The 18,377-nt window shown below is 38.7% G+C and overlaps 1 protein-coding gene across 2 annotated transcripts in view; it reads left to right on the top strand.

Annotated features, from left to right (window-relative positions):
* RAB3C (RAB3C, member RAS oncogene family) overlaps positions 1-18,377 on the top strand; it is a 301,793-nt gene that overhangs the window by 238,660 nt on the left and 44,756 nt on the right. For both annotated transcript variants that reach the window (XM_044224378.1, XM_044224370.1), the window contains exon 4: positions 9,184-9,308. In XM_044224378.1, coding sequence (XP_044080313.1) covers positions 9,184-9,308 — 125 coding nt within the window. The remainder of the gene's footprint in view (positions 1-9,183; positions 9,309-18,377) is intronic.

Raw genomic sequence — 18,377 nt, 5'->3', positions numbered from 1 at the left:
TTTAAAAATTACCTAAAGAAATCCAATTAGATTTGAGTTCCTTTGAAAGAACCTTTGGAAATTCTTTGTAAAACTGTGCCAGCACTTGAAATTTAAGGTGTATTCGTGTGTAACATGCATTTTACACATTAATTCACTATGAATGTATCATTTTTCATAGATCACACACATAAGGTGAGAGAAAAATACAGTTTTCAGTGTTTGCTTTTATTTTCCTAATTTATGATACATGCTGACTTGCCTGTTGCTAGAGAAATATATTATCAACTTTGGTATCAGAATTAGAAATGTTGTGTCTCTGGATTTTTCTGAAAAAATATACCATGTATCTGAGATGTTCACAGAGGTCATAGAGTATATTTCTCCAGCTATTTTTTTATTAACATATAATGTATTATTTGACCCAGGGGTACAGGTCTGTGAATCATCAGGCTTACACACTTCACAGCACTCATCATAGCACATACCCTCCGCAATGTCCATAACCTAGCCACCCTCTCCATACCCTCCCACCCCCCAGCAACCCTCAGTTTGTTTTGTGATATTGAGAGTCTCTTAGGGTTTGTCTTCCTCCCGATCATATCTTGTTTCATTTTTTCCTTCCCTACCCTCCAAACCCCCGACTCTGCCTGTCAAATTCCTCATATCAGGGAGATCATACAATAATTGCCTTTCTCTGATTGACTTATTTCACTCAGCGTAATACCCTCTAGTTCCATTCACTTCATTGCAAATGACAAGATTTCATTTCTTTTGATGGCTGCATAGTATTCCATTGTATATATATGCCACCTCTTTTTATCTCTTCATCTGTTGATGGACCTCTAGATTCTTTCCATAGTTTGGCTATTGTGGGCATTGCTGCTATAAACATTCAGGTGCACGTGCCCCTTTAGATCACTACATTTGAATCTTTAGGGTAAAGACCCAGTAGTGCAATTGCTGGGTCGTAGGGTAGCTCTATTTTCAACTTTTTGAGGAACCTCCATGCTGTTTTCCAGAGCAGTTGCACCTCCTTGCATTCCCACCAACAGTGTAGGAGGGTTCCCCTTTCTCTGCATCCTTGCATCATCTGTCATTTCCTGACATGTTAATTTTAGCCATTCTGACTCGTGTGAGGTAGTATCTCCAGGAAATAGATACCAGGAAATACCTGGTATCTCAGGTATTTCCCTGATGCCAAGTGATGTGGAGCACTTTTTCATGTGTCTGTTGGCCATCTGGAGGTCTTTGCAGAAATGTCTGTTCATGTCTTCTGCCCATTTCTTGATTGGATTATTTGTTCTTTGGGTGTTGGGTTTAGTAAGTTCTTTATAGATTTTGGATACTGCCCCTTTATCTGATATGTCGTTTGCAAATATCTTCTCCCATTCTGTTAGTTGTCTTTTGGTTTTATTGACTGTTTGCTGTGCAAAAGGTTTTGATCTTGATGAAGTCCCAATAGTTCATTTTTGCCCTTGCTTCTCTTGCCTTTGGCAATGTTTCTAGGAAGAAGTTGCTGTGACTGAGGTCCCAGAGGTTGCTGCCTGTGTTCTCCTCAAGGATTTTGATAGATTCCTTTCTCACATTGAGGTCTTTCATCCATTTTGAGTCTTATTTTTGTGTGTGGTGTAAGGAAATGGTCCAGTTTCATTTTTCAGCATGTGGTTGTCCAATTTTCCCAACGCCATTTGTTGAAGGGACTGTCTTTTTTCCATTGGACATTCTTTCCTGCTTTGTCAAAGATTGGTTGACCGTAGAGTTGAGGGTTTATTTCTGGGCTCCCTCTTCTGTTCCATTGAACTATGTGTCTGTTTTTGTGCCAGTACCATACTGTCTTGATGATGAAAGCTTTGTAATAGAGCTTCAAGTCTGGAATTGTGATGCCACCAACTTTGGTTTTCTTTTTCAACATTCCTCTGGCTATTCAAGGTCTTTTCTGATTCCATATAAATTTTAGGATTATTTGTTCCATTTCTTTGAAAAAGATTGATGGTATTTTGACAGGGATTGCATTAAACGTGTAGATTACTTTAAGCAACATAGACATTTTCACAATCTTTGTTCTTCCAATCCATGAGCATGGAACATTTTTCCATTTCTTTATATCTTCCTCAATTTCTTTCATGAGTACTTTATAGTTTTCTGAGTACAGATTCTTTGCTTCTATGGTTAGATTTATTTCTAGGTGGTATATGGTTTTGGGTGCAATTGTAAATGGGATCGACTCCTTAATTTCTCTTTCTTCTGTCTTGTTGGTGTATAGAAATGCAACTGGTTTCTGTGCGTTGATTTTATATCCTGACACTTCACTGAATTCCTGTATAAGTTCTAGCAGTATTGGAGTGGAGTCTTTTGGGTTTTCCACATAAAGTATCATATCATCTGCAAAGAGTGATCATTTGACTATTTCTTTGCTGATTTGGATGCCTTTAATTTCTTTTTGTTGTCTGATTACTGAAGCTAGGACTTCTAGTACTATGTTGAATAGCAGTGGTGATAATGGACATCCCTGCCGTGTTCTTGATCTTAGCGGAAAAGCTCTCAGTTTTTCTCCACTGAGAATAATATTCGCTGTGGGTTTTTCATAGATGGCTTTGATGATATTGAAGTGTGTACCCTCTACCCCTACACTGAAAAATTTTGATCAAGAAAGGATGCTTTACTTTTGTCAAATGCTTTTTCAGCATCTATTGAGAGGATCATATGGTTCTTGTTCTTTCTTTTATTAATGTATCACAGAGATTGATTTGCGGATGTTGTACCAGCCTTGCAGGCCAGAAATAAATCCCACTTGGTCATGGTGAGTAATCCTTTTAATGTACTGTTGGATCCTTTTGGCTAGTATTTTGGTGAGAGTTTTTCCATCTGTGTTCATCAAGGATATTGGTCTCTAATTTTCTTTTTTGATGGGGTCTTTGTCTGGTCTTGGGATCAAGGTAATTCTGGCCTAATAAAATAAGTTCAGAAGTTTCTTTTCATTCCTATTTTTTGGAACAGTTTCAGGAGAACAGGTATTAATTCTTTAAATGTTTGGTAGAATTCCCCTGAGAAACCATCTGGCCCTGGGGTCTTGTTGGGAGATTTTTAATTACTGCTTCAGTTTCCTTATGGGTTATGGGTATGTTCAGATTTTCTGTTTTTTCCTGGCTCAGTTTTGGTAGTTTATACTCTCTAGAACTCCATCCATTTGTTCCAGATTGTCTAATTTGCTGCCATATAGTTGCTCATAATATGTTCTTATAGTTGTTTGTATTTCTTGGGTATTGGTTGTGATCTCTCCTCTTTAATTCATGATTTTATTTATTTGGGTCCTTTCTCTTTTCTTTTTGATAAGTCTGGCCAGGGGTTTATCAATCTTATCAGTTCTTTCAGAGAACCAGATCCTAGTTGCGTTTATTTGTTCTACTCTTCTCTTGGTTTCTATTCCATTGATTTCTTTTCTTTTTTTTTTAAAAAGATTTTATTTATTTATTTGACAGAGAGAGATCACAAGCAGACAGAGAGGCAGGCAGAGAGAGGGGTAGAGGGAAGCAGGCTCCCCGCTGAGCAAAGAGCCCAATGCGGGACTCGATCCCAGGACCCTGAGATCACGACCCGAGCCAAAGGCAGCGGCTCAACCCACTGAGCCACCCAGGTGCCCTATTTCATTTATTTCTGCTCTGATTTTTATCATTTCTCTTCCCCTGCTGTGTTTAGGCTTTCTTTGCTGTTCTTTCCCCAGCTCCTTTAGGTGTTAGATTGTGTACTTGAGAACTTTATTGTTTCTTGGGATAAGCTTGTATATACTTTCCTCTCAGGACTAACTTTGCTGTGTCTCACAGATTTTGAACAGTTGTGTTTTCATTTTCATTTGTTTCCATGCATTTTTCAATTCTTCTTTAATTTCCTGGTTGACCCATTCATTCTTTAGTAGGATGCTCTTTAACCTCCATGTATTTGTGTTCTTTCCGACTTTCCTCTTGTGATTGAGTTCTAGTTTCAAAGCTTTGTCATATGAAAATATGCATGGAATGATTCTAATATTTTGGTACTGGCTGAGACCTGATTTGTGACCCAGGATATGATCTATTCTGGAGAATGCCCCATGGGCACTAGAGAAGAACATGTGTTCTATTGCTTTGGGATGGAATGTTCTGAATATATTTGTGATGTCCATCTGGTCCAATGTGTCCTTTAATGCCTTTATTTCCCTGTTGATCTTTTGTTTAGATCATCTGTCCATTTCAATGAGGGGGGTGTTAAAATCCTCTACTATTATTGTATTATTGTCGATGTGTTTCTTTGATTTTGTTATTATTTGGTTTATATAATTGGCTGCTCCCATGTTAGGGGCCTAGATATTTAAAATTGTTAGATCTTCTTGTTGGACATACCCTTTAAGCATGATATGGTGTCCTTCCTCATCTCTTATAGTCTTTGGCTTAAAAATTAATTTCTCTGATATAAGGATTTATTCAACTTTTGTTTGACATCCTTAGAATGTAAATTGTTTTCTACCCTCTCATTTTCCATCTAGAGGTGTCTTTGAGTCTAAAATGAGTTTCTTGCAGACAGCATATCAATGGGTCTTATTTTTTTATTCATTCTGATACACTATGTCTTTTGATTGGGCCATTTAACCCATTTACATTCAGGGTAACTATTGAAGGATAGGAATTTAGTGCCATTGTATTGCCTGTAAGGTGACTGTTACTGTATATTGTCTCTGTTCCTTTCTGGTCTACTACTTTTAGGCTCTCTCTTTGCTTAGAGGACCCCTTTCAATATTTCCTATAGGGCTGGTTCGGTGTTTTGAAATTCTTTTAATTTTTGTTTATCCTGGAAGCTTTTTCTCTCTCCTTCTATTTTCAATGACCGCTTAGCTGGATATAGTATTCTTGGCTGCATATTTTTCTCATTTATTTCTCTGAATATATCATACGAGTCCTTTCTGGCCTGCCAGGTCTCTGTGGATAGGACTGCTGCCAATCTAATATTTCTACCATTGTATGTTACAGACTTCTTGTCCCCAGCTGCTTTCAGGATTTTCTCTTTATCTCTGAGACTTGTAACTTTTAGTATTAGATGATGAAGTATTGACCTATTTTTATTGATCTGGGAGGGGATTCTCTGTGCCTCCTGGATTTTGATGCCTGTTTCCTTCCTCAAATTAGGGAAGTTCTCCACCATAATTTGTTCCAATATACCATCTGCTCCTCTCTTTCTTCTTCTTCTGGGATTCCCAATTATTCTAATATTGTTTTGTCTTATGGTATCACTTATCTCCAATTCTCCCCTCATGATCCAGTAGTTGTTTATCTCTCTTTATCTCAGCTTTCTTATTCTCCATCATTTGGTCTTCTTTATTACAAATTCTTTTCTCCCTCATTTATCCTAGCATTAAAAGCCTCCACTTTTTATTGCACCTCATTAATAGCTTTTTTAATTTCAACTTGGTTAGATTTTAGTTCTTTTATTTCTCCAGAAAGGGATTCCTGAGTATCTTCTATGCTTTTTTCCAGGCCAGCTAGCATTTTCATAATCATTATTTTGGACTCTAGTTTCAATATCTAATTAATGTCTGTATTGATCAGGTCCCTAGCAGTCAGTACTGCCTCTTGTTCTTTTTTTTTTTTTTTGAGGTGAGTTTTTCCACCTTATAATTTTGTCCAGAGAAGAACAGATGAATGAGAGCACACAATGCTAAAAGCAGAACAACAGCCCCAGAAAAATATACAGTAAACAAATCAGAAGAGAATTGAAACTGGGGAGGAAAAAAAAGGAAAATATATATAAATATATGATCAGGATGGTGAAAAGAACAGAGCCGCACACTTGATTTTGGGTGTGTTTTTGTCTGTTAGAAGAAACTGCCTCCCCAAATTTAAAGACGGGGAAAAAAACTGTATATATATGTATATAAAATGGTAAATATATATATTTATATTTATTTTTATATATTTATATATTTATATTAAATTTTAAATATTTGTATATATAAATAATATATATTATTTATATATGTATATATATTTATTATACATATACATATATAAAATGGTAAACTGAAGGGATGAAATATGACTGTAAAGATGAAAATCTAAAAAAAATTTATAAACAATCTGAGGGGTTTGAAGTGGTGGGGGGGGTGGGGGGTTGGGGGTACCAGGTGGTGGGTATTATAGAGGGCATGGCTTGCATGGAGCACTGGGTGTGGTGAAAAAATAATGAATACTGTTTTTCTGAAAATAAATAAATTGAAAAAAATTTTTAAATGATAGTAAGTTGGTTGAAAAAAGAAAGAAAAAATTTTTAAAAATTAAAAAAAAAAAAAGGTGAGAATGTGATCAGGCCAGCAGGAGACTAGAAGAAAGCCATACACTAGATTTAGAGTATATTTTGGTCATTAGAAGAAACCGTATCCTAAAATTTTGTTGGAAGAAAAACTTATATGTATACTAAAAATAAGATTAAATACAATGAAGGAATAGATTATGACGATAAAAATGAAAGTTAAGAAAGATTTTTATAAAGGTATTGATAGGATAAGATGTTGGTTAAAATAGGAAAGAGGTTGCGGTGCCTGGGTGGCTCAGTCATTTAAGCATCTGCCTTTGGCTCAGGTCATGATCCCAAGGTCTTGGGATTGAGCCCGGCATTGGGCTCCCTGCTCCATAGGGAGCTGGCTTTTCCCTCTACCACTCCCCCTGTTTTTGTTTCCTCTCTCACTTTTTGTCTGTCAAATAAATAAATTAAAAAAAAAAAACCTTCAAAAAAAATAAAACAGGAAAGGGGAAAAATCAAAATAAAAAAAGAAAATTTTAAAAATCTAACTTTGAAAGACTAAAGAATCTTGGAAAAAGCCATGAATTCCATGTGTTGTATTCCCCCAGTGCTGGAGTTTTGCAGTTCTCATTGATTGGTGAACTTGGTCTTGCCTGGATGTTCTTTTTTTTTTTTTTTTTCCAATTTATTTATTTTCAGAAAAACAGTATTCATTATTTTTTCACCACACCCAGTGCTCCATGCAAGCTGTGCCCTCTATAATACCCACCACCTGGTACCCCAACCTCCCACCCTCCCGCCACTTCAAACCCCTCAGATTGTTTTTCAGAGTCCATAGTCTCTCATGGTTCATCTCCCCTTCCAATTTACCCAAAAGCACATACCCTCCCCAATGTCCATAACCCTACCCCCCTTCTCCCAACCCCCCCTCCCCCCAGCAACCCACAGTTTGTTTCGTGAGATTAAGAGTCACTTATGGTTTGTCTCCCTCCCTATCCCATCTTGTTTCATGGATTCTTCTCCTACCCACTTAAGCCCCCATGTTGCATCACCACTCCCTCATATCAGGGAGATCATATGACAGTTGTCTTTCTCCGCTTGACTTATTTCGCTAAGCATGATACGCTCTAGTTCCATCCATGTTGTCGCAAATGGCAAGATTTCGTTTCTTTTGATGGCTGCATAGTATTCCATTGTGTATATATACCACATCTTCTTGATCCATTCATCTGTTGATGGACATCTAGGTTCTTTCCATAGTTTTTGCCTGGATGTTCTTGCTTATCTTCTGGGGAGGGGCCTGTTGTAGTGATTCTCAAATGTTTTTGCCCAAGGCGGAATTGTACCACCCTTGCCAGGGGCCCAGCTAAGTAATCTGCTCAGGTTCACTCTTGGTAGCTTTTGTTCCCTGAACACTTTCCATAGAGCTTTGGAGGACGGGAATGAAAATGGCAGCCTCCCAATCTCTGCCCAGAGGAGGTGAGAGCGGGGGGCCTCACTCCTCAGCACACCCTCAGAGAAAAGCAGTCGATCACTCCCATCTCCCTGGTCTCCAGCCTCACTCCATGCTCACCTGGCCTGTGACCAAGTGTTTCTGTCTCTGGCACGTGGCCCCATTTGGAGTCTCCAAACCTAGCAGATGCCTGCAGCACACTTCCGTGCTGCTCCTCCCGGGGGAGGAAGGGAGAGTGTCTCCCCATTTCTGCCACTTGTGGGGTCCCTGCTTAAGAGCAGTGGCTGACTGTGCCTCAGATCATGGTTTAAGGTAACCTCAATCTGAAAATCCGCTCCTCAGCTCCATCTCTGCAGCTGGCTTCCCCACTCCCATACCTGGGAGCTCTTCTACACTCAGGCACCCCTGGTTCTGTGACCCCTGAGAAGACCACACTGTCCCAGTGAGGTCTCCACCCCTTGCTTAGCCACTGGAGTGACATCTCTCTATGGAGATGACTTCTAAAAGTTCTGACTGCATGCTCTGCTGCTCTACTACTTGCTGGGAGCCGGCCCCTCCCCCACCCACAGTACATCTTCCCGTACATTGTCTCAGATTCACTTCTCTGCATGTCCTACCTTCCAGAAAGTGGTCGATTTTCTGTTTATATAACTGCTGCTATTTTTTTTCTTTGATCTCTTGTTCAGTTTGTAGGTATTTAGAATTGTTTGATAACTATCCAGCTGAATTTCTGAGACCAGGCAAAATTTAGGTCTCCCATTCCTCCACCATCTTCCTCCTCTTCTCCTTATGATTCATTCTTAAAAGTTAACATTATCCCCATCTCTCCTAGGCCCCGATTGTCCTAGCTCTTTAAGTTGTTATTATAACAAGGGAAAATCATGCCTTTTTTGTGTGTGTGTGTGATGGGCTCTAAGGTGAACAACTGGGTGTCCTAAAACTGAGGAGTTTCTAGGAACATGGGATTTTTTATTGCAAAAACTGGAAATGTCATGAGTAAACAAGGATCATTGGTCACTCCAGCTATAAAGGTACTACATAAGGTGTAGATAAAAGGGAGAAAGGAGGGGCGCCTGGGTGGCTCAGTGGATTAAGCTGCTGCCTTCGGCTCAGGTCATGATCTCGGTGTCCGGGGATCGAGCCCCGCATCGGGCCCTCTGCTCAGCAGGGAGCCTGCTTCCCCCTCTGTCTCTGCCTGCCTCTCTGCCTACTTGTGATCTCTCTCTCTGTCAAATAAAATAAAATTTAAAAAAAAAGGGAGAAAGGGAAAACCAGTAGTCATATTAATATCACCCAATAAAAAAGAATTCTTAATACAAATATTCTGAGTATCTGAAGGGTGAAATTGCACTGAACTAATTAATTCTAAATGTCAGGCATTTGGGCTTCATTTTTTGCTATTGCCATCATCTGTGGGACATAGTCCTTCTCCTTCACTTTATGTTTGTTCTCTGCTGATGGTTTCTTGCCTGTTTTTCTTTTAGGTCAACTCAAATCAAAACATACTCTTGGGATAATGCCCAGGTTATCCTGGTTGGGAACAAATGTGACATGGAAGACGAGCGGGTCATTTCAACAGAGAGAGGCCAACATTTAGGAGAACAGCTTGGTAAGTGATAAGCTAACAAAACAGAGCTTGGTCATTATTTGTAACAGTGCACAGAGTCACGGCTAATTGCTATGATGGGCTTAATGAAAGGACTTTCAACCTTATAGTAGAAACCATCATATCCTCGGTAAGTAGTAAGTGGATTTCCTCCCATTTTTTGCGGCACTATGAGAATTCAAGCATAGCTACAAAAGCAAAATAACCAAAATGTTAATCTAGTACAAGGTATTCAAATTCTCATTTCATGAGAAACACAGGCTAAGCCCTGCCTGCTATTTCGTCATTGCATTGTTTTTCTGCATATACATTTTGCATTGACTGAGCATTTTATTATCCTGTGTGATTGTTGTTGTCAGGTTTCTACCAGTAGAGTTCAGTAGCACAGAATAGGTCACATTATAGATTCTGGTTCTGGGGACATCACTGACAAGGCTTGCTGCTGTTAAAAATGTTTTTGAGACTCATTCTCCTCATCTCAAAAATAAGTATCATGACCCATGCCTTCTTTACCAAGCTTTTGTAGATAAAACTGAGATAAGAAATAGGTATTAGAGAGCTTCAGAAGTCACAAAGCCCTTTTAAACACAAAACATTGTATCTTGAGAGAAAAATACTTGAGTGAGTAGGGTAGAGTTTGGTGCGCAGAAGGGAATCATGATTGATTTATTAGTTCAAGGCATTTACACTGAGCACCTCTGATATGCCCTGTACTATGCCAGATATCATGGGGCGTACAAAAATGTATGATTCACTGTCCCTGGGCTCAAATTGCTTTTAGTCAAGTGGGAAACCTAGAGATCCACGGAAAAAGGCAGAAACAGCCAGACAACAAAAACGGGATAGTTAGGAGGTAGATGCCAAGAGAAAAGCAACAGGGGGAAGGAGGCAGACAGGAAGAGAGGTACCAGGAGGTGTGGGAGCAGAGTGGGACAGGAAGCAGGTAAAGCTCAAAGAAGACGGGACACCTGGAGAGAAATGGTGTGGAATTAAGCAGAACAGCTGGAAAGAGGTGAGTGATGAGAGGACATAGAGATCATATGGGTTAAATGCCAAGATAAGGCCTGAATGGACCCTAAAGGAGAAGAGAATTTGAAAACCACAAAGAGGAGAGAAAGCTTGATGAATAAAAGGTACAATGGACCAAGGACAGTGAGAGGAGAGTGAGTACAAAAGTTGGAACTGAGTGTACTATTACTGAAGTAGAGAGCAGATCTGAGGAATAATTGAAACTCTGGAGCAAAAGAGGTAGAATTCTTTTCTTTTTATTCCTGCTCCCCTTCCTTCCCTCCCCCTCCCCGTTTCCCTCCTCCTTACACAACAGAGAACATCAAGGTATTCTTAGCAGGGCAGAGTCTGGCTCTTCAGCCTTTTTGGCTAGTACCTACAGTAAGAAATATGTTCAATCCAGCAATCCAATGCATACATATGTACAGAGAGAGAAAGAAACAGAAGTTTCACAAAGTATATTTACCCTTACTGGATGAGATTCATTCTTGTATTTTTCTATTTGATTCTCTTTCTCCCTCTGTCTTTTAATAATGGTCTGACCCACTGTTGATTTTAGGACTTAGTTATGGGTCTCAACCTACACTTTGAAAAGCGCTGCTATGAAGGGCTTGTTTGAGATCAATCTGCTGGTACTGGGCAGCGCATATTGGAGACCAGAGACCCTCTCAGTGGGTCCCCTTTGGGTTACTCTGTCATGTGGTAATCTCCTGAAGGAACTATGCACGGTCCATTCTGAGAGCTTAAACACTTCTTCATGAGATCAGTGTGCTCATTAGACTAAGGGCCACCTGATGACCACAAGAACCCTTCCACAAATGTTTGTGGAGCTTCCCATGAGAAAGTCACATAGCTCATGTCTGGTCTCTCTGTGGTTGCTCTTGAACCTTCAGCATTTCGTCCATAGGGGTTTTCCCATTTTATCACCTTAACAACATTTTCATTGAAAATTCTGAAAAACTTGGCAAACTCTCCTTATTTCTCTTAGCACGTCAGAAAGTTAGGATTGGAAAATAGTAGATTCCCCCCAAAGAGAAAAGAAACCTAGGAGTGAGTTGGCATGGTGGCTTCCTGAAACCATCTCTAGTTTCCCTATATTTTCTTCACTAGTCAAACATGTGCCACACTGGGGGTAGTGGGGGAACTGCTCCACAGATCGAAATTGTTTCTCTATATATAAACCTGAAAACTGTTTGGTTTAAACAAAAATGGATTGAAGGCAAATACTGTTAAGTGTCACCAGTAGAGAAGAGCTAGATAACCGCATAAATTCTTCACTACTTTGATAAATTACTTGGGTGTTCAGAAGAGCAGATTATGGAAGGAAACACTAGAATGATGGGAATGCTTCAAGAAGGTGAGCTTTCTTAGAACTAAGCCTGTGTCTACATCAACAGGAACCCTGCTCATGCAATGCCGGCTGTAGAAAGTTCTTGAAACTGTGAGGCAGAACTGTCTGATGCTCCTGTGCAAGTTCTCCCAGTGGTTTCTAATTGATATATATTTTTTTGCTCTCTATTTAATATAACCCATCAGTTGTCATAGCAACCAACACTTGTGCAATCTTAGAGAGTTATTTACTTCATTTAATGTGGTTTGTTCTTCTCGTGACTGCACACACTTCTGCAGATGATCATGAGAGATCATTCGTATGGAAATAACCCACTCTTACAACCTCAATGTAAAGATTTTAAAGGTCTTTGCTTTATTTTTTTTTATATTACTAACAAAATTCCATTGTCCAGAATTCCCTTACATACACACAGAGACTGGGCACTGTTTATAAACATCATTTCCACATTTTAGTAAATGGTTGAAAATAACTCTTCTGTCAGTCTGGTTACAATTGCAAATCCTAGTGAGGGCACTTGAAGGAACTGAGTTGTAGGTGAGCTCTTTAAAAATCCTTGTTTGGCAGTCGCCCTTGGTGGTCCGTCCTCTTTAGTTCACCAAGCATTTACTAAGCGTTCACAGTATGTCAGCTGCTGGTAATTCCATCCCCTACTGTCTAGGAACAAATGTAGTAGCTGAGATAGACTAGACAGATAGACAGACAGTGAGAATTTCCCTTACCTTATTTTCTGTTCTATTTGGCCCGTGGTAAGGCCCTGCCTGTAAAATTTGGCCTTTTGGCTTCTACCCTATGATGCCCTCTGTTCTCCTCCTCCCTCTCCAGCCATAACTTCTGTTTGCTTGGAAAATCCCTCCTCTTTCTGCTTCTTGCACTTCGGCATTCTTTCCTGGGCCCACCACTCTTCATTGTCTCCCATTCACTTTCATGCTTTGAAGTGCTGCCACAGACCATGACAACCAAATCATTTTTTCAATTCTAATTCCAGTATATTAACCTATAGTGTTATATTAGTTTTAGGTATACCATGGAGTCATTCAACACTTCCATACATCACGCAGGCTCCCCATGGCAAGTGCATTCTTTAATCCCCATAACTTGTATCATCCTTCCTCCACCCACTCCCCACCTTCCCTCTGGTAACTATTAGTCTGTTTTCTATAGTTACAACTGTTTCTTGGCTTATCTCTCTTTTCCTTTGCTCCTTTGTTTTATTCCTAAATTCCCCATATGAGCGAAGTCATACAGTATTTATCATTCTCTGATGGACTTATTTCACTTAGCATTTATACTGTGTAGCTCCATCCATGTCATTGCTAATGACAAGATTTCATTCTCTTTATGGCTGAGTAATATTCCTCTGGAATATTATTGGAATAATATTCCAATAACACACCACATCATCTTTACCCATTCATCTGTCAGTGGACAATTGGATACCTCTATAATTCGGCTATTGTAAATACTACTATAAATGTAAGGGTGCATATATCCCTTTGATTTGTGTTTTTGTATTTTTGGGGGGTAAACACTCAGTAGTGCAATTAGTGGTTGGTAGGGTGGTTCCAATTTAACTTTTTGAGGGACCTCCACACTTTTTCCTCAGTGACTGGACCAGTTTGCATTCCCACTAACAGTGGCAGCAAATCTTGTTCTAGTCTTGCCCTCTCCCTGGAGCTGCAGGCTCCTCTGTCCCCCACCCCCCCATAGCTGTGCCTAGTCCGTGTGTCTGTTGTAAAGTGGCTCTTTAATCATCTTCAGCTAAATCAGCTGAGGTTCTTGCTCAAGTGCACATTCGTCACCTCAACACAGTCCTGTTGCTTTAGAGTTTCTGAAGCTGAAGCCCAGGAATATCCATTTTTAAGAAACACTCTCTGACTTTTACACAACACTAGTTTTAGTATGCTGGCTTAAATGGTGGCAAGTATTTGGAGAAGGTAGAGAATTAGAATTACCCTTGGAGCTGAAGATTGTCTTATAGCTGATATTATTCTTTCAATGCAAGTTTTTAACATTCACTACAGATGCATGTACCTGATGCATGTAACAATATATAAGAATGTTTTAGATTTGTATTTTATCTAAGGAACAAATTTATCCTATGGTAATAATCTAACTATATGTATAATATTATAACTTAAGCTTTATAGGTAAAACTGTTTAATACTAAATGAGAAAAAACAGGAATAATTAAAGTTTTCCTAAAATAGTTGTCACGCAAGTAGAAATAAGAACAAGTAAATTTATGGAGGGGAAGGGGTTTGTAGCATTTGGAATTATAGATGAAAGGAGATTTGAACTATTTTTGTAAGTTCTGAAAGGGCAGAAAGTACAGCATTTCTGGTTTGCCAAAAATGTAGTCAGAGAAACAAAGACTACAGATAGAAAAAATTGGAAAGGATTATTTTTTATGAATAATATGTAAGGATTCAGTTTTTAAATGTTTCTAATTTGTATTAACATTTCTTCCTAAATCAAATAATACTTACTCCCTTTTACTCTTCAAACAGCTGTCATATTATGTGCATGTATTACTAAATTCCAGACCCATCTTTCCCCCTTGTCCAGCACAGACCCCCCATGAGGATTTCTGACAACTCTAAAATATGTTAACACTTGCCCACTTTTCCAGTCTGTAAAATTTGTCTCTCATTTTGCCATTGTAATGACTTATTTTGTTTTGATTATCCATCTGACAAATACTTACTAAACACCTACAGTAACATCAGGGAGTCATAAAATATGTATCTCCTCTGTTGTGAAGCTTAACATGTGGTCTGTATATCAGAAACATAATCAAATATCATGAATATATAAATCAAACAGCTGGAAAACATCAAAACAAACGCAATTTGAAGAGTGGAATAAGGGCACGGAGTTGTAGGAGTAGACAGTTGCTTCTGTTTTAGGAATATGAAGACTGACAAAACACATTCTCTCTAGACGCTGAGGCATACTGATTGATAAAGACTGGCTTAACCAGTCCCTTGAAGGGAATAATCTGTTGAAGTAGAAAGAATTAAATTAAAGACTAATAAATGGAAAAGGATACTCGTTCACATCACAGAGACTATACTAAAGGAACCAACTGGATGTAAGCAGGATATATAATTATTTCCGAGAAGATCTAAATAAATCAAGGAAGGTAGATCCACCATGGCTGAAAGAGTCTGGACTCCCTGTGAACATTTCTGTTGAATCAAGGATAAGAATCTAGGCACATTGACCATACCGCCCCAGATGCCTTGTTATCACTGGTAGAGACGAGTTAACTGAGGTGAATGGACCATCAGGGGAGTCTCATCCAGGAGAGTCTACCTCCTTGGATTGTAGAGGCAATGCTTTGGAATCCTACTAAGTCTGCACAAACCCAGGGTTGCCTAACTTGAGAATTCTGAATCTGGGATTCTCTAATCTGCTCTGCTCGTATGAGTCTTTTAAGGGCAACCACCCTTGTCTTTCACTGCCAACCCAGGGAAGAGAAAGCAAAGCAATCACTATAATAAGAAATCATGTTGTCATGGGAACCATGAACTTTTGGATCCACCTGGTATGACCCTAAGCAGCCAGATTGTCTTCATATGTTTTTTATTGAAAATAATTATAATTGTAGCATCATACCTTTCCCAACCGCTAAGCTCACTCACGAGTCATTGTATCCTTAGTACGTTGAGGTTTACTTTTGTACCTTGAGGTGCAGAATAAGTCTTAAATGAATTTGGTTTTCTGTTTTACAGTTTGGGAGGGAATTGAGTCCTATATAATAGTAAGTCTATTTAAACTCTTTTCTTGAATGCCAGTCTTCCAGTGATGATGCCGTAAAGTGATTGCAACCTTCTTAAGGATAAATTTTCTTAAATACAGTCTCACCCAAATACATAATTTCTGCTTTCAACAAATGTCCATCTTTCTGGAGTCTCTTCCAACATTAGTTTATTCATTTATTAAAACTGGAAAATTCTTTGGCGATTTTGTTCTTTATAACCTCTGGAAATTCTTAATGCTTTACTCTTTGAGCCCTAAAACAGACACTGAGACAGCAGTAAGCCATACAGCAATTTCTTACCTTTAGAACACCAGTTTATAGGGATTCCTGGGTGGTGCAGTCAGTGAAAGGTCCAGTTCAGGTCATGGTCTCAAGGTCATGAGATAGAGCTTGCAGGGTTCCATGCTCAGTGTGGATTGCTTCAGTTTCCCTTTGCGCCACCCTCTCCTTTTCTCTCTCTAAAATAAATAAATTTTAATAAAACAACAATTTACAGAATCTGTAACCAAAACCACGTAGGTTCTCTTCCAAATAATGAAAAATTTGTATTATAGGGTGTGTTTTTGTCGCACTGAGAGAGCCTCATCAGAGTGCTCTGAGACCAGGAATAACAGATGAATTAATTCAGAAGTCACAGATAGGCCTCAGAACACTGATGGGGTCTTCCTTTTTCTCTCAGAAAATTCAAATCAAGCAAGACCAAAGCAAGGAGAAGGAAATAAATCTAGAAGGAAGATTGGATCTAGAGTAGATATTCTGAAAAAATCTCAATGCTCAAGCCGTATCCAGGTCAATTAATTGGAATCTTGAGAATGGCACCCAAAGCATTAAAAAAAAAATTATATTGCAGTAATAATTTACATATATTAATTTCAGGAATATAACTTAATGATTCAATATTTGTATATATGGCAGCATAATCACCACAAAAATTTTTGTTAACCTCTGTTAACATACACAGAAAAATTGTTTCTTATGAGGAGAACTTTTAAAAAAATAAACTGTTTTTTAAAAAACTAAAAAAAACAACTTTTAAATAAAAATACAGTATCAGTAACTAAAGTCATTATGCTGTGTATTATATTTCCATAATTGATTTATAGTATTACTGAAAATTTATGTATTTGGTCCCCCTTCACCATTTTGTCCACCCATCATTCCTGGCCTTTAGTAACCTTCAGGTATACAACATAGTGATTCCACTATTACATACACTACAAAATGCTCACCAAAATCTCACCATTTTCATTTTTCACCAATCATTCACTATTACTGAACACCACCTGTTGGCCAGGCCTTGTGAGCAAAGCAACAGTATGACCAACCTCCTGATGATGTCTGTCATCATATGAAGTTATTAGAATATTATTGATTATATTCCCTATGCTGTACTTTTCATTCAATCACTAATTTATTTTATAACTGGAATTTTGTACTGTTTAATCCCCTTAACCTGTTTCATCTCTCCCCATGCTCCCTTCTCTGACAGCCACCAGTTTGTTCACTCTGCTTACAAGTCTGTTTCTATTTTGCTGTTGTTGCTGTTGCTTATTTTTTATGTTCCACATAAAAGTTAAATCAGTCTTTCTCTGATTTACTTCACTTAGCATAATAACCTCTAAGTCCAGCCATGTTATCATAAATGGCAGGATTTCATTTTTTTATGGCTGGGTAATATTTTATGGTATATTTATACCACTTCTTCCGTATCCATTCATCTATCAGTGGACGTTTAGGCTGCTTTCATATCTTGGCTACTATAAATAAAGCAGTAAACATGAGGGTGCATATATCTTCACAAATTAGCGCTTTTGTTTTCTTTGGATAAATAGTCAGAAATTCTATAGGGGCCCTACCAATTTACATTTCCACCAACAGTGCACTAGAGTTCCCTTTTCTCCCCATCCTAGCCCATACTTACTCTTTCTTGTCTTTTTTGATGCTATTCTGATGGCTGTAAAGTGATATCTCAGGTGGTTTTGATTTGCATTTCCCTGATGATGAGGGATGTGCATCTTTTCATGTGTCTGTTGGCCATCCACATGTCTTCTTTGGAAAAAGCCCCTAGATGTGTGTTAAATTAGATGAGAACCTCTCTGGCTGATCCTTCAATTGTAACAGATGAGCCACTTCTATATAAAGTCTGGGTGTCTTTTAACTCGCCGTCTCTGCATTAGGCCCTAGGGATTAAGTCTGTGTACAAGCCCTTTAAGAGTTTTTTCTCAGTTTACTACAATGTTGTGAGTGTCATAGATACAAGCCCTATTCATTTGCAAAGATAGATATTTTGGGAGACTTGACTTTAAGGTGCAAATCATAAAATCTGAATACATTATGTGGGGTTTAAACCCTTTGACCCTCAACCAGAAGCTTTGGGTTTTGAGTTCCGTATTCACTGTAGATGGTTAAGCCAAGAATGAAGTTTATAGCAAGATGTGTTCCAGCCTTTCCTACCCACTTTGACGTGACCATTCTCTTGTTCACTCAATGGGTAGGAGTTGCTCAGCCATTTTAGATTTTTCCCCCAGAAGATTCTTCCATATGTAGCTGCAAATTAATTGTGTCTGTGGGAAGTGAGTTCAATATTCTATGTCTTCTTCTTGAACAAAAACCCAACTGTATTTCTTTTAAGTCTCAGGTTATTCTAGCACATAGTCATGACTGAGAACCACTGAGGTACAGGAAAAAACAAAATAAAACAAACAAACAAACAAACAAACAAAAAACCAAGAGGCAGATTACTAAAGAGCTAGCAGAAGGAAATTGTGCAATGTGATGCTTTTCACAGTTGGGAACCATGCTGCTCTGCCTTAGGGACCTGGTCCCCAAAGTTGGCTTCCTTCTGACCACCTTATGCACTACCCTTGTCTCGTCCCTTGTGGCCGGTTGTTAAAGCATTTTTAAGAAGGCTTTTGGTGGTCATAAGAGTAGTATGAGGTTATAGAAC

The sequence above is a fragment of the Neovison vison genome, chromosome 1 (genome assembly GCF_020171115.1).
Source record: "Neovison vison isolate M4711 chromosome 1, ASM_NN_V1, whole genome shotgun sequence".
In the NCBI taxonomy this organism is placed as follows: Eukaryota; Metazoa; Chordata; class Mammalia; order Carnivora; family Mustelidae; genus Neogale; species Neogale vison.
Note: the sequence above shows the minus strand (reverse complement) of the source record. Positions and strands in the feature narration are given on the sequence as shown.